Genomic DNA, 27,768 nt, shown 5'->3' with positions numbered 1-27,768 from the left:
AAAATGTTAATTTAAATGATTAAGTTTTATTGCTGGATCTGACTTTTATGTCATAATTAACAAGAATATTGCCTGAATCATCACGCATGCTACCACACTAAAAATTTGAAATCGAGAGTTCCGCCTTTAGGAAATGCCTTTATCTATTTGATTATGATTCATTGCAGCATTTAGGTTCCAGAGCCTAAAACGTGCTATTGATATTTTTTTGTCTCTTGCTCAAGGCTCTGTGACCATGGTATACCTAAAAGGAAATATATTTTTATCTTTTCACCCCCATTTTCTGGGAGTTTAGATTAGATTTTGTCATCAAAGTAAGTTAATTTGCTAACATCGTCTTCACCAACTCATTCCACAGGGAACCCAAATCTGACCGCGTCACTTTATTTGAAGCTTGATCATCCTCCCTGGAGTGGTTCTTAAGGAAATCCGGTTCATTTGTTAATAGTGCTCTATTATGCATTTTCCCAGTAACTAAATGAATCCCCCAAAGCGCTCGTGAAATTGGAGTATTGGCAGACAATGTGTTCCTTGGTAATCCCTGCTACAAAATCAACACGACCCGCTGGGAAAAATTATAAACATAAGGAGATGCAGAAAGGAGATTACAAGCTCCAAGTCCTGCCTGTGACGACTTTGAAATGAAGAGTATATTTTTTCTGATCTAGGTCAAACGAATCTTAAGTTCTTCGAGTCTAGACACATTTCTATTAAAGAATCTCCATTAACAACCATACTTCCAAGCAGGTGGTGATGCTTAGATTTGAAAAAAGGAAAAAATAGGATCATTTAGATTATTTTAACTGCACCATGAAGACAAACAAAGCTTTTTTTCTGATTCTCAAATATTCCCTCCCATCGCAAATATCTTGTACCATTTCTCTAAAGAGGAAAAAACGGAAGACCTAGCAAAAAGATCGCAGAAATGACTGTGATCAAATTGATCATTGTGGCACACCACATGTCAACCGTGACCACCGCTAAATGCACAAAACTAAAATTAATTGTCACGATTATTAGGGAAATGATCTTCCACCCTCGCTTTCTCGCACTTATGTATATTCTTTAATTCGTTTTTTTCCGCGGGAACTCCTCACAAAAGAAAGTTGAAAAGCATTTTTAAGTAAGATGCAATTTTAAAGAGTCGGCACAAATTTAGTATAGAGATATATAATGTGTTGTCGTGATTCTAGCAAATCGGTATCTCGTGTCGGGCTTTTCTTTGAAAATTGTACGATAACGATTACATTCAAAACAAAAAAGAACATACAAACAGATGAGTTCCAGTCGACCATATTACTCTTACCATTTTCTCGTTTACCATTTTCACATCGCGTCCATCGGGATCTAGTGTTATTGATGAATGCTCTTTTTTTTCTGATGATGCCCCCGTTCAAAATATGCCCCAAGCTGTAACACACTAATGCTCTATTTGTCTGGCCCCATATTCAATTTCCATCACGATTTTATGACAATGAATAAGTAATCGCTGGTAAATTCCAATTTTCCTAGGAAATTGCAGCCTACTGAATTGCTCAGCCAATAGGCTGGCCGATTTAGGGTGTCGCGAACTATGACTATGTAAATGCGTCGTTTGGATATTTACCCACTTACTTTGCCCTAGAGGTTAACTTTAAAAATCGCCGATTTCCAAATAAATTTAAAACGTCATTTAGGCGTAGTATTGATGTTAAAGCCACCAAGCAATCACCAACATAGATATAAGGGTGAAACATAGATACAAGGGTGAAAGAACCGTTTGCACATGCTGGCGCCAAGAACTTTTAACGTAATCTTTTTCACGAAAGCATAAAGGAAGTTCTTAATAGATAAAATCTAATTTAATGCAAAGACAAGTTAATTGGCTGCAGATCGACAAAAATTCTCCAAGGGTATCGAACACTAAATTGTACACTTGTCATTATAAAGGCTTGTTGACATAATTACCAGGCTGTGCTTAAAGTCACTCTTAATCTATATGACAATGTTAGTGGCATTTCTAAAATTGTGAAAATACAATGTAAGATATATAATATTTTCAGTACAGGTCGAAACAGATAAATCCACACTATAAATATATACCCGTTTCCCAGGTCACTGTTGCCATGGAAACTCACCTCGTCGTCATCGACAACGCTTCGAAATCTCGAGAAGAAGTCTCGGTCGTTCGGGTGCCGTCGGTGCTGCAAGTATCTCGGCTTTCGCGGTGTCCGGATGCTCAGATCGGAAGTCGGGAGGGTCTCGGGAAAAGCAGCCGATTCCATCCGCTGCAAGAGTTAAGACAATGTATTAACAAAGAGAGTAGAGAAACGGATTACACCAGCTGCTTCATAAAACGAAAAAGAGAAATTTATTGGACTTGATGCAGATTAAAGGGGATGCGTCACGAGTCATCAGTGGGCCACGGTTCACCAAACAAACCGGACACGAATCTTTATGGTTCTCTTGGGATGCGCTATGCGTCTGATCGAAGAAATCATGGGGTTTCAATCCTTGGTGTGGGCCATGTGAAATTTAAAGCTCCATGCGCCTACCATGTTAGGGTATGTTAGGAAGTGCGACTAAAACAGGATTCCTCCGATGTATATAAGTACGGTGAATGAATGAATAAAATAATTAATAAATAGATAAATGAATACCAGCATTAACACTTGTCTGTCTGTATATAAATGAGTAATATAAGTCGACTTTTACAAGTTCATCATCAACGTATTTTTTTTTTTTTTTCGGTTCCTGCAAGTTGTAGGATTGCCAATTTGTGATACAAGACCTTCTCTGAAGGGGCTCTCCTACTAAAATACTGATAACCAAATAATAACGATAATAATAAAATAAATGAAAATATAATTTGAAAATAATAAGTAAATCTGGAAATCTTATCACCCTACTTTTAGATGACATCCTTAAAGCCGCATTGTCACCAGTTTACTCCCGGAGGTCCGACGGAAACCTCAACCGTTAAAAGACAAAAGAATATATTCGAATCCGGAATAATTAACAGGCCATCCGCTGTAAACTAGCAGTCACATCCTCAAAGAAACTTCCAGTAGACACACTGCTTTCTATATTTTGTTATATTTTTCGTGTTTTCCGTTAAAAATCATCGGAGATTCTTACGTAATCGACCGGAAGTAAACTGGTGACAATGCGGCTTTTATAACAAGGGCGCAGACCATACATGGTCAAGCCGAGGCGCAGATGTAAGGTGGTCAAGTCGAGGCGCAAATATAGCATGGTCAAGTCGAGGGCACAAGGCGCCACTCACAACCCACGGCAAACTGCGTGCAATCAAAATTATTGGCAGAGGCATATCCAGGAGGTCCAATAAGAGGGGAGGAGGACCAAAACAAGGGCTTTACGGGGGGTTCAATGTTCTTTTGTGGATTTCCTTATACTTCATGGTTGGGCCCACTCACCCAACCACTAGCTCCGCCCACAGTTGGTTCGTGTAAAAAGAGATAATGCACAGTCAACAAACAATTGTTCCGTATACAACAACGATTGGGTCCTACTTGATTTCTTTTGAATATTAAAAACTTCCATAATGCCATGCCTTAGTTTATCTGATTTTTCTGTAGAATATTCGTCACGCAAATCGGGTACAGGAGACAAAGGACAGCCTTTGACACTTGCCACCTTGTTAAGACTGCGTTATCATCTTGTCACGCTTTCGATGGTCACATTGCCTGTCACCTTGGATGATTTTGTTTTACACGTACACATATGCGGTCAAGCGCTTATTACTGTCACCTTGGGTTAAGTTTGGTCACGCTATTTGCTTTCAGACACTGACACCTATCATATTGGGCAAGACTGCGTTACTATTTGGTCACGCTATCTGCTGTGACGACCTAATAACTGACACCTGTCACCTTGAGAAAGACTGCGTTACTGTATGGTCAAGCTATCTGCGGTCATACGCTTACACCTGTCCCCTTGAAGGAGACAAGGAATTCGAAAGACAAAGGCAGCGAATACAATGCAGCGATTAACGGCGCACGCCATGGGATCTAGACATAATCGGTTCCCCACGAAAAAATGAAAAGACTAAGTAAATGCAAACTTGTTAACATCAGATGACACCGGTATGGCCGTATTCCGATATGTTTTTCATCTTTCACTTGGAGAACACCGACCGTGAAACCAGAGTCTCTATTTGTGGTTATCTGTAACCATGTTTATATTTAGAACTTCATTTCCTATTCATCGTAACAATTACTAAGTTAAGAAAAGGGAATACCACATGACGCACTTTTCTTTGTCTTCGGGTTTTGATTTTTTGTCATTTTTAATTATTGGTATATTGTTATATCGAAGCATAAGTTTCTACGGTGTAGCGAACCAGATTATTCTCAAGAATATTTTTTCAACGTTTATGCCAGCGATGAAGAATTATAATTGCATTGATCTACGCCACCGAACATGCTACGCACGTTACAATCGATCAAGCCAACAAACAAATCCTCTAAATTAAAGTTGCAATGAGAAAGAATAGTTAATCCGAATGACGTCCTTAGCATATCAACTTGTATACCCCAAAGATATTTTCACTTTCGTTACTTTCCTTTCCATCACCTTGTTATTAGGGAATTCATAACAAATTTCTTAAATTTTAAGATAAAATATAACAAGTACATTCGCACAAATTTAAAAATACTCAGACGGATTATTAAAATCGCTTAGTATGTTTATTTCCCGACTAGCTATTTTAGCCTAAAGTGACTCACTCGGTTGGAATAATACTTTAAATATATTATGTAGTAATGCTCTCTCGTGCGTTTCAAGGAGAAAAAGGATTAAAAGCACCAAACATAAAGCTTATTAAAACCTAAATCTGTTAATGGAGTTGCTGTTCCAGTAGACTTTCAACTTTAATCCATAAGAAAACATGCTCTCAGTAAGAAAGCGGTCAGATCTTGACGAGAAATAAATCTGGAAGTGTAATATAAATCATGATTTACATTTCCACGAGCCATAAATCAATGAAAAAAAATCTCCCTTGTGGAAAACAGTGAGAGCAAGGAAAGGTGATTATACTGGTTTTCAAGTTGTGTGATTTTCATTGCACAGGTTTTAACGCAATGTAACCTCACCGTTGCCGCCGTCAGTTTGACATTTTCCCATTCTTGCATCCTGATCTTCATAAGATACCTTCTTCGTCGCGTTGAAGGTCGCTTAGGCACCAGCGCGCCTTTCCTTAATGGCACACAACTCAGAGCCATCTTCTTTTTTTCACATCAACACACACATAATACTTCCTTGCAAAGCGCATAAAGAATAGCTTTAGTAAAACGTCTAGGAACAGCTACTAGCGCTCACCTCTAGGAATAGATAGACGCCATTTTGGTAGCTTTCATAAGTGACTGTTGCATGGACAACTGAAATATCTCAGGTTCTCCTCATTTGCATATCTGCTGAAAACGTGATGACGTAAATTGTAAAAGCAGTGCAAAAGGAAGCAAAGGTAATAGCCTTTGCCAAGCGAACGCCACGAGTCAAACAACAATAAGTTGACGGAGGTTACCCTGTATAGCTTATTATTTATATTTTAAAAATATTTTATTGTATGTCATTTTTAATTGTTTTATAAATTTTTTCAGAGGAGATCATCAGGGAAAATAACTATATTCACAAGTTTTTGGTTATTTATTCACTCAATTGTTTTTTATGTAACTTCTTAGCAATGCACTAATTAGTACTTGGTGACTCATTGATTGGGTGTATAAGTTGTATTTACTAATGACACACATTCACAAAGCAGTTTCCTCTACACGGTAAACGCCACGAATCAAAATGACCAAATTTATCACGAATAAACCTAGGGCATAAAACAGGGGCATTATGTAAGTTGTAATGACGTCTTAATAATGTGACGACTATTGCACGTACGAAAACTAGAACAACTTGAATCAAAATAACGAGGAGTTGAAACAAATTAACCTAAATAAAATGGCAACGTATAAAGTGTGGTCCAATATTTATATTTGTCACATACGATACAAATGTGTCTTTTCCTGCTATCAGTGTCTAGATATTAACTACTCTACTGATATATCTGATCTGTGTGCGCCGCAATCTTAACTACTCGCTACCGTGATCCGGCATTTTCACTTTCCAGTATACACCCCTATTTCAAATATGGTTGCACTCGGAGAATCTATGTATCGTAACCGGAAGTGCTTCGTGGGTATCAAATGAAAAAGCAAATAAGCGTAAATAAAATAGAAATCCAGGTTTCAAAGCTAAAGAATTCAATTTACATTCTTATGAATAGCATAGCTTTTAGATACAAAATTTAGCCGTTTATACGCAACCCATGAACCACCACGGGTTACGAAACATGGGTTCTTGAGTGCAGCCTTTTTTGAAATAGGTGTATACACCACTCAAACACGAGAATGTCCGTCTCTACCCACTACCCTACTTTTAGCAAACGGTAAGAAAGGTTTGAGGTACTACAATCGTCTATTTTTCACATCCCGGTCTCTACTTTTAGCTTTTTAAAAGTTAATAGCCAAATTTTCGAAAGAAATATGTTTGCTAAATGAATACGTATTTATTTGTTTATACCTTTAGATTGTATAACACTCTTTTCGCTGATCGAGATGACACTCAATCTTATTAAGATATATATAGCAAATAGTACTCCCTTAATATTTTTCAACGATTCTGTATTATGCTAGAACTACTCAATATATGTAAGCCAATATTTCTCAGCGGCAAAAAAGCCGAATTAGACCAAAGCACTTTATAGACCTGCACAATTCCACTATTGGCTCATAAGATCCAATAATAGCAATATCTTGTGATCACCACTCCATTTGGAAGCTTTTCTTCCTGTTCGAGCCTTGGGCTAGAGGATAAACGTGTGACGTCGTTTCAGTTGCGATCTAAGACGACTGCTTCTGCGGTAATTACTCCTGCTAATCGCGGTAATGACTCGGAAGTGTGTTCTAATGCACTTGTATGCGTCAGCGACTTACTCAGGTGACGCGCGATTATTGTCAAGAAACTGGTATATTCGATTTTCAGCAGTGAAATAAGGAGAGTAGAAAATGTATATTTGCATCGCGCTATTAACAATTGGGGATTTGTATTCGGTAACTGGTATTTGTAACGGTTGAAGAATGCGGTAAGCCAAAGATTTTTTTATATATTTTTGTAGTTTTATTATTAAATAATACTAATTATTGTCGGGAACGTCAAGGAACTGTTATTCGATTTTCAGCAGTGAAATATGGACAGAAGAACTAATGTCTATTTGCATCGTGCTATTAACAATTCCTTTGGAATTTGTAACAATTGAATGTGGAAGCCATGAGATTTTGTAGTTTTATTACTGAATAATGCTGAGATAAACCACAACCCACTTCCCTTGATAAACGAACCAATTAATAAGGGGCTGACAGAGTCCTGACCTCTTGCACGCAGATTACGGCATACTCCTTGTCAACGACAATTGATAAATAAGGTTTATGTATTCTGTACCATCTTTTCGCCTTTTCTGCACATTACATAGGGAAAATGTTCAACTTAGAACACATAACAAATCCAATGCGTGATTTTGCTAAAACTCTAAAGGTCAAAGCCATAATATATAATATATATTATATATTTTTGGCAAGAATGTGTAAGATTCCATGCATGTTACCCGGCTGCATCATGGGTAATATATGAATAACAAGATCTTTTCTTGAAAACTAAGCAGGTGCTTTGAAGCACATAGATGTCAAAACACCTCCAATAACTCGTTTTATAACATTTACTTTTATTTTGAAGGGACAGCTATTGTATATAGAAGGTGTATATATTCAAAACGTTTAAATATGTCTTTTTTTTGCTTAAACGTTCACGTGATATTTGTTATGATATACATGTAGCCTGCTATTCGGCTCTTATTCGGAAATGTTTTGTTTCCGAATATTAGGAGTTCTGTGGCGCGCGCGAAGACCTTGGTGCGCTGGGGCGAGGGAGAGAAGAAGTGAGAGCCGGCAATAAAACCCCAGGCTCCCAAACGGCACATAGCACAGGAAACCCAGTGAGAACTCTCGGAACTATAACGGGCACTGGCTTTTCTACCGTCTACTATTCTAGCACATGCTTGTTTCCCTAGATTATCCCTCCCCCTCTCATCCCTCAGTCTCTCACTTACAGTGGATGTTTCCATGAAGCTCATGCCGGTCAGCGGTGGAGGAAGAGTGTGAAGCATCCTGGGAAGGCAAGCAAATGGCACTGTCATCACGTGCACTCGTGTGTTTTACGCATGCGTGCTATTTCGCTGGGTCAAAAAGATGATAGCAGGTAATTACAAAAACACACTTGCACATTCCTTTGAATGTCAGTTAATTAAGATCAACCCCACGCCTTGCTTTCCATCACGAAATCTTGCGATTTGTGCAGGTACCGGTACCTCTATAAGAGGAACCGAGGGAATCTACCTGTGGCTATGTTCAGTACTAGCTTTAGAGACACTCTGCTTTCCAAAGTTAATTTTAAAGGCTCTTTGACGGTTTTCAAGGTTCAGAGTACCTACAAAAGGCTGATTCGCTCATTTCATAACACGTTCTCTAAAGTCGGCTGTTTACACATCATTTATTTGCTTATAATATTTTAGTATTTTTAACGCTCTGCGGCGTCCGCCACGAAGTCTTGTTCTGGCTTACTTTACAATATTGCGTGACTCAACCAAACCAGGGCGTTACTGCAGAGACTTTGCACAGAACGAACCGCAAGGTCTAGCGCCACTTCGCTTTCACTTTACGTCTTCGCGAGCGCAACACGTTTTGAAAGCAATCAGTGTCGACTCGAGCTTAACGGCTTAGAGCTAAGCTTAATGTCAGTTGTGTGCGTCCAAAAATGCAGGTTAAATCACGGACTGGCGAGTTGATGTAGGTCATATCGGCTTGACGTGAGATTTATTTGATGATAAAGTGTTGACTACTCATGTGGTATTCGCTTTAGCTGTCCACAACTTCAAGATCGTTATGATAACATTGCAGATGTACCTCTGGTGGAATTCGAAGAACTGTGAGCACAAACGCACAGTCATCGCTTTGTAGTCTAAAAATTTGAACATAAAAATTATTCTTGGAAATTCTTATTTGATTTGTGGTGCTTAACCTCTCTAACCTTCCGATATTCAGTTCTTGATATATCGTATTTTGGTGACGGGTGAAAACCTAATTGCGTTAGCGCCCTCTTTATCGACTGTCTCCGTAAAGGCTTACTTTTTCAGTCACTAGCCCTGACTCGATACAACAAAAGAATTGCTCTAAACAAGAGACAAAACCAGTATGTGAGTATATTCAATGTATTTGAAGCTCGCAGGGCATTCACTTAACTCATTAAAACAAACAATCACTTGGACAATATAATTGTTGTGTAAACGCATCTCTATAAAAGAGCAAGCGTTTGCATTCCTGCTTGAGCTAGAGCACTATTATAGGACTATGTTTGGCTCAGAAACGGTCCTGTATACCTCGTGGTAAATACCACGAGACAAAAGCCGCAATAACCTCTACCCCCTTACCTCACATCGGCAAGAGATGAAATTGTTCAGAACAAGATTCAATCACGTCCAACTCATGTGGCCTTGCCTTTTAAATCGCCTCTGGCGTTTTACGTTCTAACAGCCCAAACCTAAGCCATGTGGGAAACAAGGGAACACTTTAGCAGATAAACTCCTCATAAAACCGCCAAAGGTAAGATTCGAGTCGAGCTGTCGCGCAAAGTCAATAATGGCTCGAATCAAACCGAATTACGTCATTGTAATCCGCGTATTTCTGTTGAATATTGACATGCCACTCTTAGTCCACGACCCCTCCATTTGATTGGCTGCTTTAATTGTTTCTTTAATCGATTATTTGTAGACCGGAAGTGTTTTATTTCAGTACATAATCATCGCTTCCGGATGTCTGAATTAAATCTCAGCTTGATTTCAGCAATAACAGACGTTTTTTTTTTACTAGTTTAAGTTAAAAAGAAAAACTTATCTCATTATAGAAACGTAGGACTATTTATAAAGGAGGATTCGACACCAAATACAGGGTACTAGCTGTAACAGGCCACTGTGACTCATTTATAACCTGAAGAAGGCAGGTATTGGCCTGCCGAAATATCGTTCTAAAAAATTGTTGTTGTCGGCTTTTTCTTCTACAGGTCCCATTATAGACGAACCTCTCCGCCGCACACTTGTATGTTGAGAGTAAGTGCAGCAAATCAGATGATCAGACGATTTAGTGTTGTATACGCCGTTACTATTGTTATACAGGTTTACCTATGTGTAGCCACTAACTCGCGAAATAAATCCTCTTGTATTGTAGCTACAGCGGCCACACATAGACTATTACAGGAGAATTTGACACCAAATACTATCCTAGCTACAGCGCCTACACGTAGACTATTACAGGAGAATTTGACACCAAATACTATCCTAGCTACAGCGGCCACACATAGACTATTACAGGAGAATTTGACACCAAATACTATCCTAGCTACAGCGGCCACACATAGACTATTACAGGAGAATTTGACACCAAATACTATCCTAGCTACAGCGGCCACACATAGACTATTACAGGAGAATTTGACAACAAATACTATCCTAGCTACAGCGGCAACACATAGACTATTACAGGAGAATTTGACACCAAATACTATCCTAGCTACAGCGCCTACACGTAGGCTATCTATACAGGGGGATTCGAAGCCAAATCCTCATAGCTACAGCAGCCACACATAGGTTATTACAGGAGGATTCGAAACCAAATCCTCATAGCTACAGCAGCCACACGTAGGTTATTACAGGGGGATTTGAAGCCAAATCCTCATAGCTACAGCAGCCACACGTAGGTTATTACAGGAGGATTCGAAACCAAATCCTCTCATAGCTACAGCGGCTAGGCTTTTACAGGGGGATCGACACTAAATACTTTCATAGCTACAGCGGCTACACGTAGGCTTTTACAGAGGGATTCGGCGCGTTCACTGGAGAATCCATTGGTCGTAGCCTTCGGTGGTTCATATGTAATCCCAGCGAGGCAAAATCAATTTTAACACTACGAGATACGTAGCACCTTGGGTGCGGTCAACAGCAATTCTTACCCCTTAAAGATAGCACTTTGGTGGTGGTCGAAGTAGCTTCTTACCCTAAGAGATTAGCACTGGAAACACATTTTCAGTTTTCAAGAATTTTGTTGCACTCCTTTAGACACTGCCATCTACATACATATTGTGACGACTGTTGAGTCCTGTTGAGATTGCAGTTGGTAGAGTTTTATACTTAGGGGTGTGAGGTTTTATGCGAATGTCTTTGGATAAACAAGAATGATACAGCTTTCTAAACCTGAGTATTTGTTTTATTTACTACGGTGGTGTGCTTTTTTATTTGTTACCCATGAAACACTACGGGTATAACTACTACACATTCTTCATGTGTAACCTCATTGGAATAGGTGTATCAATGGGGGCGTCGATGAGAAGGAACAAATTGTTCCTATTCTCATCGCATGGAAGCAAGTGAAGTATTTTGTTTGGAAGCAAGTGAAGTATTTTGTTGCTCTGTCGACTCCCCCCCCCCCCCCCCCCCCCCCCTCCTTTCCCCTAAACGTAATTTTGTGTTTTGTCCCTCTTATGAAAGATGAGGATTGTCAACGGCTAGCCAATGTGTCCATACTTGAATGTAGATTTATTTGATAACCAGTATGTCTTGGAGAACTGCTCCAATATCGTAATTTTAAGCTCCTATGCATGCATACCCGTGTAATTCAATATTTTTTTAGCTAAGGAGTCTTGTGTACGATAAAATTGAATAATCTACTTTGGTACAGTACCCAGGATACATACTTTCCTAAACCCCTTAAATAATTGATGACTAACATCGATGTTTTGGTCTAGTTTGTAAATGTCAAAGGACATTTTTGCGCGATTTTTAATGTCCTTTAGTTCCCACCCAGACATGATGCAACCAGATCTAACCATCTACAGCGTAGCATGATTTCTTATTGTTCCTATTCCGACCATAACGTCGAGTTTAACGCGTTTTCTACGCCTCTTACCGCCCGCAACATAGACAACACTTCCGCGCATGCGTACTTCCTTGATCCTCGCCATCTGCATATTCCCGCGAGGCAAATCTCCGGCGAATCCTCATCGCACGCTTCTCTCAAAACACCCCGCCGAAAATGCAGCAAAAGGTTTCCAAAAGACTTCTGTCCTCCTAGACTTGGAGCACGGCTTTCTGAGAACAACTCGCGATGTTTTTCAAGGATAAATCTCTCGGCTGTGGCTATTTGCCATTGTTCTGGTGTCTCTTCACCTGTTTTACCTTCGTCTTATGCTACGCGATCGCTGTCAACACTGGGCACATATACCCGTTCGTGCCCGCTATAAGCGACACAGGAGCCCAGGTACCTGAAGCCAACGTCTTCTCTCAACTCTTCAACTTCTCATGCCTTCTTCTCGTTGCCAATATGTTCGTGAGGTACCTCCAGTTCGACCTAGTCACCAAAGGCTACGACTCCATCGAGCTCGGATTCGCAAGACTCAATAGGATCGCATTTGGTTTTGGAGTCGTTAGCGCGTTCGGTGGAACTATTATTGCCAATTTCCCTTCTCAAGAGGTAAGGCTATCGTATGTTTAGATTCTTAACTTTCGTTTCGATTTTATAGCAATGCTAAGGAAAGGTCAAAATAATTATTTAAATTATTGCTAAAAAAAATTTCGGGATTAATATTTGGGGTATTTCTCTTTTTCATTCTTTTTAATTACGGGAATAGCAAAACGTATTATTAAACTGACAATAATTCCCTATGGTGATTTCTCCAACGAGCGCGAGTAAATGAATATTTGAAACTTATTGTTATCAGCGCACTGCCAATTCCGATAGTAAAGTAAAACTAACAGTGCTTGCATTCGATAAAATCCACAGAGTTTTAATTGATTTTATCAGACAAAAATTTTACCCGAAACTTCATTTTTAAAATTTTATAATATATTTTACACAAATCATGTTTTGATTATAACACGACGGGTAATCCTTCGATTTTTACTTTTCTAGTATTTTTATTATATTCTTGTTTCCATGCATTTGATGAATGAATATGATGGTCGTCTTGTTTGCTGCGATCAATCGATTTCTCTTTCATGAATTTTTAAAGATTAACGAAAACTGTTGCCTTAGAGAAAAATAATGCAGAATAGAAATTCCTAAAAAAACACTAGATAGTAAAGACATTGAAATAAAATTAGATTGTTGACAAGTGTTTTCTGGTTAGTTGGACATTTCCCTTATCTAATCGTCAGAATTTATTTTAATCAAAGTTTATTTGCATTTTAGAGCATGTGTGTTGAATAAGGCTCTTTCAGAGTCGTGAAATATTAATGATTGGTATTCGCGGGCATAATTATTCGACCATACAAAATTTTGATTCACAATTATGATAACTTATATGCAATTCTTATCTTTGCTTCGTTTTTTTCCCTTCAAATTTTGTTTCAGTCTGCATCAATCTGTAGATTTAAATAACACAAAATTTCACGAAAAGAATAATTCTTGGGCTTCATCTACTACTGTACATACTATCACGAATCTCGCAATTTGATTGGCTTCCGTACTATCTATTGAGCCATAGATAGTGAGTAGCGAAAAAGCGGCGACAAAAGAGGTTATTTATTACTGAGAATTATTAAAATCGCCATTTATTTGAAGGTAGTATGTGAGTGGTTTTATACTACAACAATTAGACTACGAGTTTGAGTTTTCTGAGTCAAATAGTCGAGCCTCGTTGACTATCTGTTGACTCATAGAAAACTCGTAGTCTCAGTGTACTACTAGGTTTGGGATGGGGAAAAAGCCCATTCTTCATAGTCATTTGGTTGGAAACTTTATGCATATCTATAAAAAAACCTCTTTTTGAACAAATGCCGTTTTGATACGTAAGCTTTGTTTAACCACAATCAACGTCAAATGGTTGTCGATTTAGGATATTCTTTATCAAATAATATGACTTTTTATAGGATACGACGTTGGCGTTTGTAAATTTGGTCCACGTGTGCTGTAGATTACCTTACACATCAAGATAGGAAATCGGGTGTTCCTAAGACTTTCTGTTACTCTGACGTTTCATCGCGCCCCGCAATAGAAACAAAATATTGGGGAGGGGCTACAAAACAACAACAACAACACCGGCGAGACTGCAGCAAAATGTGCTCAATTACATTGTATGAAATCTTTCCTTGCTATTCCACAGGAAAGCAAGATGGTGTATTTCCATGACGCAGGCGCAGTCCTATTGTTCGGTTTCGGTGCTGTCTACTGCTGGATTCAAACCCTCCTCACCTACCGCATGAGCCTTAACAGACTCGCCCCAGTGCCCCTCTTCGCCGTGCGGCTCATACTAACCGGCATCCTCTCTGTCTTTGGGTCTATCTTCTTTATCGCTGAGATCTTCGCATATGACCAGTTTCGCATGGCAAGTCTCCTCTGTATTTTCTTCTTTTCCTTTATTTCTAAATAGAACTACAATATATCTATCCAAAAAACATAGCTTCTTCTACCAAATTAATCGTTAAAAATGCTAAAAGAACTGTTGATTAATAGGTCGATGGAAAAGGATTTTGCTGCTGGATTTCTAGCTGATTAGATCTTTAATGGGGGCTGAAGATATTTTTAGATTTGTTTCTAAAGAAGAGAAACACACAAGAAGCACAAAACCATATTTTTATTTCATGAAATTTTCAGATAACATTCCTTATTTACTCAATCTCTCAATTGACGGTAGCACAACATACTTTTTTGTATGTTTTATGATTCCTTATAATTACTTAGTCTCCCAGTGATATTCTTTGTTTACTCCATCAAATAGCGGCTGCTAGTTGCTTCTAGTGTCACATTGAATCACATTGTTCTATGATGCATTATCGTTAGTTTCTCCCTCTATGTCAAGCAATCGGAGCACACTGCAGCGCATGGGCAGCCTGACGACTTCCAATTTTTTTCAATCATTTAATTCTAAGATGCAGTATCCTTACTTTTGTCCTATCTTTCCAGCAATCGGGGCACACGGTAGCACATTGGCAGCCTGACGACCCAGGGTACTCCTTGCACGTGCTTAGCAACATGGGCGAGTGGCTGGCGGCGCTGTGCTTTGGCCTCTTTAGTATGACCTTCTTTGACGAGTTTCAGCGTATCACTCTAAGCGTCAAGTGTAGCGCGAGGAACGGCGCCTCCAGCAGGGATTACCTTGACCTTGCTGAAGACGAACGGAGGGGACTCACCACTGAGGAGTCTGATGAGTAGAGCCTTTGGACTTTTTTCCACGTCTTGTAAAGTTTGGGTCGAGTTGTTATATTCTTTCACCTCTTATTGAAAAGATATAACAACAAGAGGAAATAGTTTAATTCGAGTTTCCCGCGCTTTATGAGTTTTCAGTAATGATCTGAAGAGAGACGTTCTTGATAAGTGGTTTTTCTTGTTTCGAGAAACGTTGACTTGGTACTTCCATGTAAGTTTGGATTTTGTGATCCGATGAGACTTTCTTTCACGTCTGGAAAAGTCTCGACCCAGTGACGTGTGATTGGTACATTTCACCTCTTTCTTGATGCAAGTCTGGTTCGACTTCCATCGCTTTACATGTTTTAAATTATAACCTGAAAAGGCTTTCTTTGCGTCTAAAATGTTTGGACCAAGGAAACGTTAGAGACGTTTGGGTAGTACTTATTTCTCCTTCTTTCTTGAAGAGATTACAAGTTTGAGTTGCGTTAAATGCCTAAAATTCAAGTCCGAAAACATTTTGGTTTTCTCCTCGTCTGTGTAAGACATTTGAATCGTTTTTATTTTTTATTTATTTATTTATTTATTATTTTTTGTATGTATGTGTGAATGTGAACTGGAGAGGCTTGGTCTTCAGTTTTTTCAAACTTCTGGTTGTCATTTACTTATCGAGGCCCAAAAATCGATCCCAATAGTGTTTGTTTGACAAAAACATTTCCCACCCCCCCGCAGGAATTGAAAAAAGAATCTCCCCGTGATTCTTTTTTTTTTTTACAAACTAAATGGTTTACCATTACAATAACAAGGCAATTGATAGTAAAAAAATAACTTTATGCTATAACTTAGGTGTACAGGGGTATTTAATTGGGATTTTGTTACAAACAATGTATAGAATCCATTGAAAGGAGCCTAAATAAATTAAACAATGGTTTGTAACCCCTGCACTTATTTAAATAACTTAAAAATGACTTTTAAGTATTTAAAGTATTTAAAGCAAGCATTTACAAGCATGTACTCTCCTACATCGGTGTGTATTCCCTTTTGCGCGTAGAGAGTTCCAAGTTTAATGTGTCGCTGAATTTGAGTGTGAAAGCGCGGCTATTATTATTATTTATTATTATTTATTGTTCCCTGTTGCCGCATCAAGCCCTTTTATTTAGGGTCCATTTCCTAGAATGCAGGTTAATGCTTATTCAGGGTTCAATGACGTTATAATCCAATCAAATGTCCCAATAGCCATACTTTTCCCTGGGTTTGCGCTTACCTACTTTCAAGAAACTAGGCCCATGATGTTAAAAACCTGCTTTTTAGTAAAACGAGCAAAAATACAAGATAGCTACCTGCTATAGCCTCGCATTCGCTCAATTGCACTTATCAATCACGTAGGAGTATGACGCCACCATATTGCAAAATGGGAATGTACAAATTTAGGTTCTTTGTCTGTAGTCGCATCCAAAAGTGTATAGCAAGCATATAAAGGGGTGTTCCCCAAACCTCTGCGCAAAATGAATGCGTAATAGTTTTGCAGCCCCTATATGCATCCGATTCTATCTCTCAGTCTCCTCGCAGTTTCTCAACATCATGTTGGTGAAGAGCGCCAGCAATAATATACAAGTCCATCATGGAGCCAAAGAACTGATTATTGCTTCCAATCCTCCCATCGTCACCTATCATGTACTCATGGCCTGACGGCGGGTGCCATGTCATGTTGATGTCAAATACAGAACTCCCCACCAGCACTGCGTCGACAAACAGCTTCACTGTCCCACGTGACTGGTCCCAGCTCACTGCCACGTGACACCACGCAGCCACCGGAAACGAGTCTGGCGCACCCTCGTAGTGGTACCATGCAACCCCGAGTGAGGAGTGACGCTGGAAAGCGAGTTTGCCGCCGTAATAGAAAAAGACGAACTGGTAGGGAGGGTACCAGTCCCCGTATATAACCTGCAACACAAGAAAACAAGGCCGCCATTTTACACTCCTGCGAAGTAAGAGTAGCTTTGTACCTTAAACGCGAAGTTCCTATTTTATTAGGGAAGGAAACAAAGACAGAGATATTCTTTATCGTTGTCACCTGGAATAGGCTTTGTGTGGTTACTTTGACCCAGCAGGCGATTGAGAAACTTCGACCACGTAGTTCGACTTCGGGAACTAAGGCGTGTTGACCTTTGAGGGAGAAAGAGATGGCAGTGGTTCCTGGTTTGCGACCTCTTCTCAGTAGAGCCCCAATACTTGTTCTGAGAAGACGAAAACAGGGCTGTGATATACATGCCTTAAAATACAACTGAAGAAAAGAAAAACTATTTGTGGAGAAATCTAAATATTTTGGGTTTTATTTTTTTTTTCAACTGTTTTTACAGCTGTTTCGAATATCTGCGACTATCAAACACTTACACTGACCTGTGAAATGTATCGCAGACGCATGAAATGTGGTTTCAATTATGATTCAAGGTGACGCCCAAAGCATGCATTTTTTTTAATCTGCCAAAAAACATTGATGGAAACCAGAAACCTGCCTTCCACAAAATGAACCTGCAAAGGTATATGCTTACAAATGGTGGCTTCAGAGCTACTTACAGCCCTGAGTCGGTACCATCCAGTAACCAATGCTGGAGAATTGCTGCAATAAATAAGAGAATGAAACAAAAAGTAGATTCATTGATAATTAAAGAGCCAACTTGATTGGGACTCTGTAGTTTTAGTTTTTATCTAAGGAGATCGAAATATGCCTATTTATTTGAAAAATTTATTTATTAATTTTTTATGGTTTAAGAAAAGAATGGAGGCGTTTTTCTTGGTTAGGATGGATTAATTTTTATAGTGATCTATGTGGATTTAGTTTGCTATTAAAAAATATACGTTGGTATTGACCTTTTTTGGCACTAGAATATTCGCCACAAGTCGGCTTTAGAGTTTTTACATTGAATAAGCATAAACAAGTAGATTATCAATAGAAAATAAATGACAAAAATAAGGCTTCCGTATCAACAATTTCTAAGTTGCATTTTGAAAATTCATCATGTGCCATAAGCCGTTATGGTTATCAAATAAAAAAAAGAAGCGAATCCAAGTTAAAAAAAATAAGGCGTTACTATCGTTTATCTGCATAATGCCCGTCTCATATGATATGGATTACTACGTTTTTACTGTACCATCCCCATCTGTATTGTTTTAACACGTTCCCTAACAACCCCTACCCTGTTACGGTACGTTTTGACTGTGCTAACTGGGTTTGGAACTTGTCTTTATTTGGCTATTGCAACCCGACTCTTCGCTCTGTACAAGTCCGCTGACTCCTAGCGGGCGCTACCACAGGGAGACCTAGCATATCGTAACATACTCCTTCGCTAAAGGAATTGCGTAAAGGACAACCGAGCAGTCCTGTTTACACAATCGTATCTGCAAAGCACCTTTCCCCGGCGATCTAGAGGACTCAGGCCCTGTGTTCCACCTCACCTGCCTGGCACGTCCTACCAACGTGTGTGTTCGGACATGTGCAAGTGTAGCTGTCGCCTTTGCTGGTACAGCTCCCTCCATTTTGGCATGGGGTCTTGGAACACGGATCAATTACTGAAACATTTAAAGAATTTCGATCAGCCACTCCTTAATTTTTGTTTTCATTTAAAAATACAACGCCCTATTTGCGAGACGACATCAAACTTACCACCCGCGATTAAAGTAGTTTATTTATCAACGAAAAATAAACAGTATCTCTGTTACTCGCTTTAGTTAGCATATTCAGTACGAAAGACCTCCTTTTGGCACGCGAGGAGGATGCGTATAGCCTCGTTCCTAGGCTCCCTGGCGGGCTTTCTCTCACGCTCTGCATGACTATGACATCACTGGCTCTTGCTGAGCATGAAAAGCGGCTGCCATGTGGGAAAGTGTGAGTCTGCGCGCAAAGCATCATGGAACTGACAGCAATTGAGTAACCTGGGGACGAGGCTAGGGGATGCGCGCGACACCTCTGTGACCAACCCCAGCATTCGCGCCTGAACAAATACATTTTAACATTAATATGTGGGATCGCTAAAAAGTATGTTTTATTTTGGTTGCTGAATCGCTTTGCTTAGTTCCTTTTTTGCTTGCCCCGATGTTAGTTTTTTCCAAGCTTTGTCAGACTATTTGACATGTTGCACTTAAACATTTGCAAAAGTTAAAAAGTTTAATATAGATGCTCTCTTTTAGCCGTCATCAAAATTGTGTTTACTGGTTTTGCTATTTGAGGTCCGTTGCCCACTTTAAAACCACAAGGATTAATATTTCGATGCAATGTGCACTCTTTATTTCTTGTTACTGTTCAATTTGACAACTGCCAGCTATTCAACCGTATCCCCTTGTCACTTTTGCTTGCACAGGTTTGAGTTTTTGCCAAGCTTTATTGGAATATGGGAGAGTCACCTGTTCACAAGTTGTGAAAGTTATGAATTTATAAAGAAAGGGTAAGGGTGTATCTTGCTATAAACTAACAGGCTTTTGTGTTTGAAGAATTCTTCACACGTATTTTGTTCTCATTTTAAAAATCTTTAGTATATAGACGCTCATATATGTCCAACAAACGTACTTCAAAACTAAATTTTACCTATTTTAGGCTCTTCTTAAGAAGTTCTAGCATAAAAATAATCTGTTTCGGCATTTTTCCATTTTTACTGACAAATGCTTTTTTAGCGTTTTTACTTACCACAAAAAACTAGAGAATGCTTATCTAAAACCAAACCCATTCCACTTTATACTCCCTGAAGATGTTATAACCGTAAATTCGACATTTAGACCTGCTTTTTTACTGTTTTAACTCACCTCGAAAAACTCGAGAATGCTTATCCGAAACCAAACCCATTCCACTTTTGTACGCCCTGAAGATGTTGTAACCGTAAATTCGACATGTAGACCTTCTTCCTGTGTCTTTATGTTGACTTGCCACAAAGCACTCTTCATGTTTCGTGCACGCTGATATACATTCCACATCATCCCTAACCTCTATTTCAGTCAAGCTCTGGTCGGGTACAGCTTGGTTCTCTTTTATCTCAAAGTAAACATTGTGCAAATCAATGCTACTGCTCTTTATATTTTCTGTTGTTGTAGTCATGATGAGAAAAAATAAAATTCGAGACATTTTTGGCTTGAACAACCATAGACGAATTTGTGTATAATAACCAAATGTCTACCCCCAAAGTCTCACATAAACTAATTATCATTGTGTTTTTCTTGCGCAGGATGTTCCTGATATGATCATTTACCGTGTGCCGAGTGTTGATTGACGGTTTGCGTAGGCCAGAGCTGTGTCAATATCCCATACATTCATTCTCATTAACATATATCTGCCGACATGTTTCTAAAGTGACAAAACCATGGGTCGCGCTTAACAATATTTTGTTGTTATTGGCGGATCATTCCATAGCGATTACATTCTATTAATTTCATTTTATAAGTAATAATTGGCTCGAATCCCGGAATTTGCAGATTCGTGTAGTTACTGGCACGCTGAAGGAAACTAAACACTTTTTTTATAAGAACGTCTAATTTTCAGTTGAGACTGGGTCGTTCTTATTTTTGGCACATTTTTATAATACCCAATGAATTATTAGGAAGAGAATTACACTAATGATCAATAATTATAATAATGTTGTTACTATGAGCACAATTTGATTGTGCATTTTATTTAGAACGCATCAAGACTTAAAAAGATTTTTTTCTGCTATCTTAACATGTTCTGAAAATTTGTTGAAATATCAGGCTGGACGTTCTTATTAAAAAAAAAGTGTAGTAGAGCAGACATCTTTTAATTAAAAAATTAAAGGATATTAAAGAATATTGCTTGGGTTGAGTTGAGCACCAGGCGTAAAATTCAAAAATTGTGTCTGATGAATAAAATTGTTAACAATCTGGCACCCAATCTCTTGTTTTATTTAGGCGATCCTCCAGGTGTCAATAGCTCATTGTAGTACTCTAAACAAAGACCTAGATTTAAAAATTACTTTCACTCTTGCGTGTTCGCGTTGCTATCACCCTGCTGAAGATGTTAAACGTTATTTTTTTCTTCTTTCTTCCGACATTTGGTGATAACTGGTGAAAACTCTCGATAAAAAGTAAAATCGAAGCATTTCTTAATGATATGCTTGATATAAATTTTAATGTTAATGCTGGACTATTCCTTATTGTACAGGCATTTATCTCCTCTACTTGTGGTTTCTGTTTGTAATGTGTATGTTCTAACTGCTCTGCTTATAAATAGAAAATGACATACGGTTATGATAAAATACCACTTTTTTTAATCTGGTTTACTTAAGGAAATGGAGTGGAAAGTGATGACCTCTCATTTAGTGGTTGCCCAGTTGATCTTATTCATTTAATCAAAGTTTCATATTAGATTACAGTATGAATTCTAACAGTTTCATGACACACAGATGAAATCAGCTTTGGAATCCCGTTATCCTTAGTTTTACTATAGTTGCTTTATTACTCGAATGTTTTTGTTTAAGACCCCATAAGTGCGTTTAGATCATGCCGATTTAAAGCACCTTCGATAATATACAGGTCGGCCATTGATCCATCGAGCTGGGATTCCGCACTGTAACCATAGCAACCAATACGATACCCGTCCTTCGAGGCAGCGTACCAAGACTTCGTAACATTAAACGACTGCCGCCCGCTCTCCTCAGCATCGACATACACCCTTGCAATTCCATTTACTTGGTCCCACGTGACTGCAACATGACACCATCGGCCAATAGGAAGCAAGCGTGATTGAACTCTGAACCTTGGGGAGCTGTCTAAGGAGTTTCGTGTGAACACAAGGTATGGGCCTTTCTTAGCGAAGAGCGAGAACGCCCGATTAGGTTTGCCCGTGTCGCCAAAAATGACCTGGATATCACTGTTAGAGTTCAGTCGGAGCCAGCAGGCGATGCTGAAGCTTACAAAGTAGTGTTGAACTGTTTTGAGCTCTGCATAGCATGGGTAAGGGGGGTTCTTAAAAGCGATGGCTTTTGTGCCGGGTGTACGGCCTTCGAGAAAGGTTGGTCCGTTAACTAGGCTGAAACGAAAAGAAAAATCTTTTTGCGCACCATGATTAGAAGTCCAAGGGGTTATACCGAAAAAAGTAATACAACTAAAAGTCGTATTTTATATGAGCCGTATTTTGATACCGGGTTTTTTTTTTCCATTACGCAAATACTAATTATTTTACCCATAAGACATGACTTAAGTTACCATTTTCGACAAAGTGCTAAAAAAATCTACTCTTCCTGTTTTTTTAGAAGTGGTCGAGAATGGTCCCTAGGAATATTTATTTTCTCGCCAATTTTAAAGCCGCATTGTCACCAGTTTACTTCCGGTCGATTACGTAGCAATCTCCAATTATTTTTTACGGAAACGCACAAAATATTTCAAAATATTGAAAGCAGAGCGGATGGCCTGTTAAACATCTCGGATTCTAATAGATTCTTTTGTATTTTAACGGTTGAGGTTTCCGTCGGACCTCCGGAAGTAAACTGGTGACAATGCGGCTTTAAGGCATTTCGAATTCTCGGATTTGACTTCTCGCTCTCGGATCTTTAGAAAAGCAAGATCTCGGATTTTCTTGCCGGGATTTCTCGGATTGATTATCGCTTACCCTCTTAGAAAACTGTATACAGAGAATTTAATGTCAGAAATGGATTATTAAGTACTTTTTACCATGGAACCAAAAATAATAACTATGCAATACATTCTGGAAAGAATGAGGCTCTTTTAATTTTATTTCTTTTTACTTTTCTGTGCTTACCTCATTCCTTGCTCACGATCATCTGTCAGCACCCAGTGGTGAATAACATCTGTTCAAGGGGAGAAAGGCCTAATTATTCAAATATTTTTTTTCGTTTGCAAAGAGCATGGGAACTTTGCGTTATTTGATTTGTAGTTGATAACATTAGGAACACCTCATTAAAATTTTAAAACTGGTAGGAACCAAACGACCTAATCTAATCGTTATTTCTCACAAAAAAGACTTCTTTTTATAAACAAAGTTCTAGCCCCCTTTTTGGAGTTTAAAATGTTGTCAGAAGTTGAATAGGAGAGACTGTATTGATGATACCTTCACTAAGGGATAAATGTAATGGCAAAGCCTTTACTCAGAATGACTTACTCTATTAAGGCAAAGTCTTTATTGAAGGAATGGCTAAACCTTATCGGCTATAACCGCATTCTCTATAAGTGACTTACTGTGTTGGCGATGTCTTTCAGGGATGACTCAAGGGCCGTCTACATGGGCAATTTTTACTTGACAAGTTTTCCGTGCGATGAGCCGTCAATGCCTTTAGACAGCGGCTTAAAAAAATTACATAGCTTGCCATCACAAATTGGTGCCTCTGACAAAGAGACCGACCGTGGCAGCAACAGCATAAAAGGCGACCTACGAACTACTTTCTTCGGAAAAACTTGTCAAGTAAAACTTGTTGAGGATGTACACGATAAACTTTTGCACTTGGCAAATAAAACCTGTCAAGTAAAACCAAACACGCCAGATTTTGAACAAGTGAACTTGTCGACTTCAAACTCATCAACTTTCTCCCCGTCAACACGAGCAACTTTTTCTTGTGAAGTAAAACTTGCCAAGTTAACACATTGACCCCTCAACCGGCCTGTACCGGCTTTGAGAAGTACCCACAACCCAAAAAAAACCTAAATGCAAAATAAGCACAACAAGATGAAGATACTCAGGCATCAGTCTAAGGGATAAATGGTCTTAAAGATATGCATCCAACCAAGGTGTTGGCAACTACTCTTAAGCCAAATAATAGCACAGGTTCTTTGATAAATTTTAAATCAAACAAGGAAAGAAAAGCAGAATCACCCCTCTCAATAAAACGCTCAAAATACCACACAAGGAAGAGAGATCAGCAAACACAGCTCAAGAAACAAATAGATACCTTGATTCTGATCCTCCAGGTTCATTTCCATGGCCTCAAAACACAATGTCCACTCCTTGAAGGCTTACAAAACCACTTAGATGCCTTTACGGATTGCAAAGCATTCTGGGAGATCCAGGGGAAAATTCACGAGGGGAGGGTCAGTCAACACTCCTCTCCCCAAATTCAGATGGTCTTGTCACCCCGAAGCCAAACAAATCAATTCCAGGTCATACAGACCCAGAATAGCAATGTAAACATTTTTGTAATCAATTTGGTTACAGAAAAGACAGCATTTTGGAGAGCTGTGGTGATTCATTAGAAAATTATTTTCTCATCCAGGCAAAGCCAAACAAGAAAAAATCACCATGAATCCGCCTTTGCTTGCAAATATCCATAAGCAAAGCACTCAATTATGCCCCAATAGACTTCATGATGTCCTGAGACACTCTCCTAATATGCTCATAGCTGTATTTTTGATGAAAAAAAATCAACTTGTGCTCGCTTCAGCACAACGACGAGGGATTAAAAGTGGGGACCGCAAAGCACTATTGGAAAGCTTGGATACCACTGACTAGGTGCAGCTGTGGTTGACTTTGCGGGCTGTATAAAACTCAGAATAGGGGGGAGGTATCTGTTTTCAGTCTGTTTTTTTGTAAATTCAAGCTCAAAAATAGCCAGGAGTTAACGGCTCTTTACTGTACTGGCAAAGTATTCTCTGGCGATGTCTTTCAAGAATGACTTACTGTATTGACAAAGTCTTCCAGCTTGTTGTTTGGCGCATGCGCACTTAAATTCCATACCAGCGAGATCAATACACTCGGTCGCATTTTTGCAGGGATTCTGGGCGCAGGGTGACCGCATCACTGCACAATAAAAAAAATTAATAATAATTAATAATATACTCAAGATGAGAACATACAAAACCAAAGCTGACCATATTTTCGAAAATAAATAGTAAGGGTTAAAAAAAAGCCATTTTACTTTTTATATATGTTTATTTATGGTGGAATGTCATATTTGATAAAATTAGTTTGATTGCATTGTTTATAGGCAACAAAATTCTAATTTATTTGCACGTGAATTTAAATAATGATGGCTTATATTTTTAAGGTAGTCGGAAATGGCAGGTTGTAGTGGTAGGATTTTAAAATTCACTAACGGTTTTAATAAAAGGATATGGCTATGCATCCTAGCTTTTGTTTACCTTCTCAGTGCAGAAGTCATCGTATACAAAAACCAAGTAAAACCGAGTGAAACCAACACCTAGGTTCAGAAAACAAAAAACCTCCTGGAAGGAAGCGTCTTTCAAACTCGACAGTTTTTGGAGACTCTTTTCAAATATTTCAAGTCATTTTGCGATGTATAAAATTTCTAACTCACAGCCTATAGCTTTCTACTTTGTTTTTGTATAACTTGATGTTTTCTAATGTAAGACCCAGAAATAGAGAAAGCTTCGCCAGTTGAATTGAAACAGTGAAAAATAAAGATGTTGAGGCCGACAGCACAATGTATGTACATCAAAAAGATGGATAGGAAGTGCCATATCTTTCTTTTGGGATCTAAAATGATTATTTACGAAGGTCTTGCCCTCGCCTATTGTAATTCTGGATCTGTTTAATCTATAAGATACAGATAATACAAATTGTAATTGAGAAGAGGAGTAGGAGAGTCCTGCAATTGATTTAAAAAAATTCCTAGTACACGTTAGTGACATAACGACATAGCGCCCATGTCAATATGTAACTAGTGTTCATCAGGCATAATAATCATATGAGAACAGATTACTCGCACAGTTAATGTAAAACTGAAATTGATAAATAGAATCAGTGGATTATGCCGATGCACGGGCTGCCGTGGTGTAGCTGGCCACTAAAGACAGAGACGTTCGAGGCTCTAAAACCAGGGTAGCCGTGGTGTAACTGTTTAGTAAATATCAGCTAATACAACTTGCCAGAATCCATACAGACAATCGAACGCTAGATAGTCAATTTTCGGTCATTTCTTCTGTTCGCGAAAGGGGAACCGGTAGAAAGAGGTTGGGGCACAATCTGTAAATCTGTAGCGGGTGTTTTTTAATAGGATTTGATAGAAAGGTTTTACCGTTGCTGGCACTGTCACCTTTTTGGCTGCCGAATGTATCCCTGAGGATAACATTTGCTATGTTCTATAGTAAAATTCAGCAAAAGAGAGCTACAGAAATAAAAGTACTTACTGTGGTCGCCTTATCGAATAACTGATACTCATGGGTCACCGTTCCAAAGTAACTTAAGTAACTTACCCTGGAGATAGTGAAACTCTTTGCTCGGTAAAACCATAAATCTGATCGCCTTATCTAACTAATACTCATGGGTCACCGTTCCAAAGTAACTTTAGTAACTTACCCTGGAGATAGTGAAACTCTTTGCTCGGTAAAACCATTAATCTGATCGCCTTATCTAACTAATACTCATGGGTCACCGTTCCAAAGTAACTTAAGTAACTTACCCTGGAGATAGTGAAACTCTTTGCTCGGTAAAACCATTAATCTGATTGCCTTATCTAACTAATACTCATGGGTCACCGTTCCAAAGTAACTTAAGTAACTTACCCTGGAGATAGTGAAACTCTTTGCTCGGTAAAACCATTAATCTGATCGCCTTATCTAACTAATACTCATGGGTCACCGTTCCAAAGTAACTTAAGTAACTTACCCTGGAGATAGTGAAACTCTTTGCTCGGTAAAACCATTAATCTGATCGCCTTATCTAACTAATACTCATGGGTCACCGTTCCAAAGTAACCTAAGTAACTTACCCTGGAGATAGTGAAACTCTTTGCTCGGTAAAACCATTAATCTGATCGCCTTATCTAACTAATACTCATGGGTCACCGTTCCAAAGTAACTTACCCTTGAGATAGTGAAACTCTTTGCTCGGTAAAACCATTAATCTGATCGTCTTATCGAATATTTGACACTCGTGGCTTATGACTCCAAAGTTGACATGAAGGCAGTTCACAGATCTGGTACACTCCAAAGTACACTGTAACAAGTCCTTGACTCTTATAACGTAGCGAGGACTCTCATCAAGCAGAACATGGAAGTTTTGGACCTCGTAGTAGGTGCTTCCCTTGGCAATTTTCTGTGTGAAAAAGAAACTGATGACAACGAATAGAAATCTAGATGAATTATGTTTCTTCATTGTTCTAAAAGTGATACACCACAATCCTTCTTGTTCGGGAATGGTTGGGGTTGTTATTTGAGCGTTGTATCCACTTGAGTTTTAGGTTTGATTATGTTTAATTGTAACAACTCTTTGTGAAGGATAGAGGTTCTTTGACAAATAAAAGTGGAGCTCATTTCCCAATTGAGCGGAGGTTCAGTGGCAGTTAAAAAAGTAAAACCGGTTTCTCTTGATTAAATAATGTCAAAACAGTTCTATTGATTTAAAGTTCTTTTTATTCAAATATTTTCATTTATACTTTATAAATAAACTGTATCCTAAAAATGGATGAAATTATTTTCTTTTTTTCTTTTTTTTTTTGCAATTATAGTTTCAGAGTTTAACGTTTACCTATTCCACTTTTTTCAGATATTGGCCTTTGACGTTGAATAGGCAAGGAAGTCCATTAAA

General features: G+C 38.7%; 4 protein-coding genes and 1 long non-coding RNA gene across 7 annotated transcripts in view; 2 read left to right on the top strand and 3 right to left on the bottom strand.

The window, feature by feature from the left end:
- Nucleotides 1-9,668, bottom strand: part of LOC5521960 (stAR-related lipid transfer protein 13) — a 33,281-nt gene extending 23,613 nt beyond the window's left edge. The window contains exons 1-3 of one of the 3 annotated variants that reach the window (XM_032367350.2): nt 9,530-9,668; nt 8,153-8,210; nt 2,118-2,267 (exon numbers count right to left, since the gene is read on the bottom strand). In XM_032367350.2, coding sequence (XP_032223241.2) covers nt 2,118-2,267; nt 8,153-8,209 — 207 coding nt within the window. In that variant the 5' untranslated portion in view covers nt 8,210; nt 9,530-9,668. Of the gene's footprint in view, nt 1-1,306; nt 1,779-2,117; nt 2,268-5,093; nt 5,366-8,152; nt 8,211-9,529 lie in introns of those variants that run through there. The other 2 variants (XM_032367348.2, XM_032367355.2) reach the window with 2 other exon arrangements.
- LOC125573314 lies at nt 6,458-9,061 on the top strand. The gene is made up of 2 exons (XR_007314067.1): nt 6,458-7,132; nt 8,172-9,061. It is a non-coding gene; the product is annotated as an uncharacterized LOC125573314 (long non-coding RNA).
- Nucleotides 9,669-11,615: 1,947 nt separating the features above from the next.
- Nucleotides 11,616-16,208, top strand: LOC5522076 (DNA damage-regulated autophagy modulator protein 1). Its single transcript, XM_032367360.2, has 3 exons — nt 11,616-12,620; nt 14,251-14,472; nt 15,051-16,208. The coding sequence occupies exons 1-3, from the start codon at nt 12,255-12,257 to the stop codon at nt 15,297-15,299; spliced, it is 837 nt and encodes a 278-aa protein (XP_032223251.2). The 5' UTR covers nt 11,616-12,254; the 3' UTR covers nt 15,300-16,208.
- On the bottom strand, nt 16,083-20,952 carry LOC116604649. Its single transcript, XM_032367359.2, has 5 exons — nt 20,070-20,952; nt 18,729-18,842; nt 17,850-17,892; nt 17,347-17,509; nt 16,083-17,216 (listed from the first exon to the last, which is right to left on the bottom strand). Exons 1-5 carry the CDS (start codon nt 20,383-20,385, stop codon nt 16,827-16,829), a joined length of 1,026 nt encoding a protein of 341 aa, XP_032223250.2. The 5' UTR covers nt 20,386-20,952; the 3' UTR covers nt 16,083-16,826.
- A 640-nt stretch (nt 20,953-21,592) lies between these two features.
- LOC116604603 lies at nt 21,593-27,423 on the bottom strand. Its single transcript, XM_032367181.2, has 4 exons — nt 27,045-27,423; nt 24,901-25,020; nt 23,032-23,080; nt 21,593-22,302 (listed from the first exon to the last, which is right to left on the bottom strand). The coding sequence occupies exons 1-4, from the start codon at nt 27,334-27,336 to the stop codon at nt 21,747-21,749; spliced, it is 1,017 nt and encodes a 338-aa protein (XP_032223072.2). The 5' UTR covers nt 27,337-27,423; the 3' UTR covers nt 21,593-21,746.
- Nucleotides 27,424-27,768: the final 345 nt, after the last annotated feature.

Source organism: Nematostella vectensis, chromosome 10, assembly GCF_932526225.1.
Source record: "Nematostella vectensis chromosome 10, jaNemVect1.1, whole genome shotgun sequence".
Classification (NCBI taxonomy): Eukaryota; Metazoa; Cnidaria; class Anthozoa; order Actiniaria; family Edwardsiidae; genus Nematostella; species Nematostella vectensis.
This window is presented reverse-complemented; position numbering and strand designations above follow the sequence as displayed.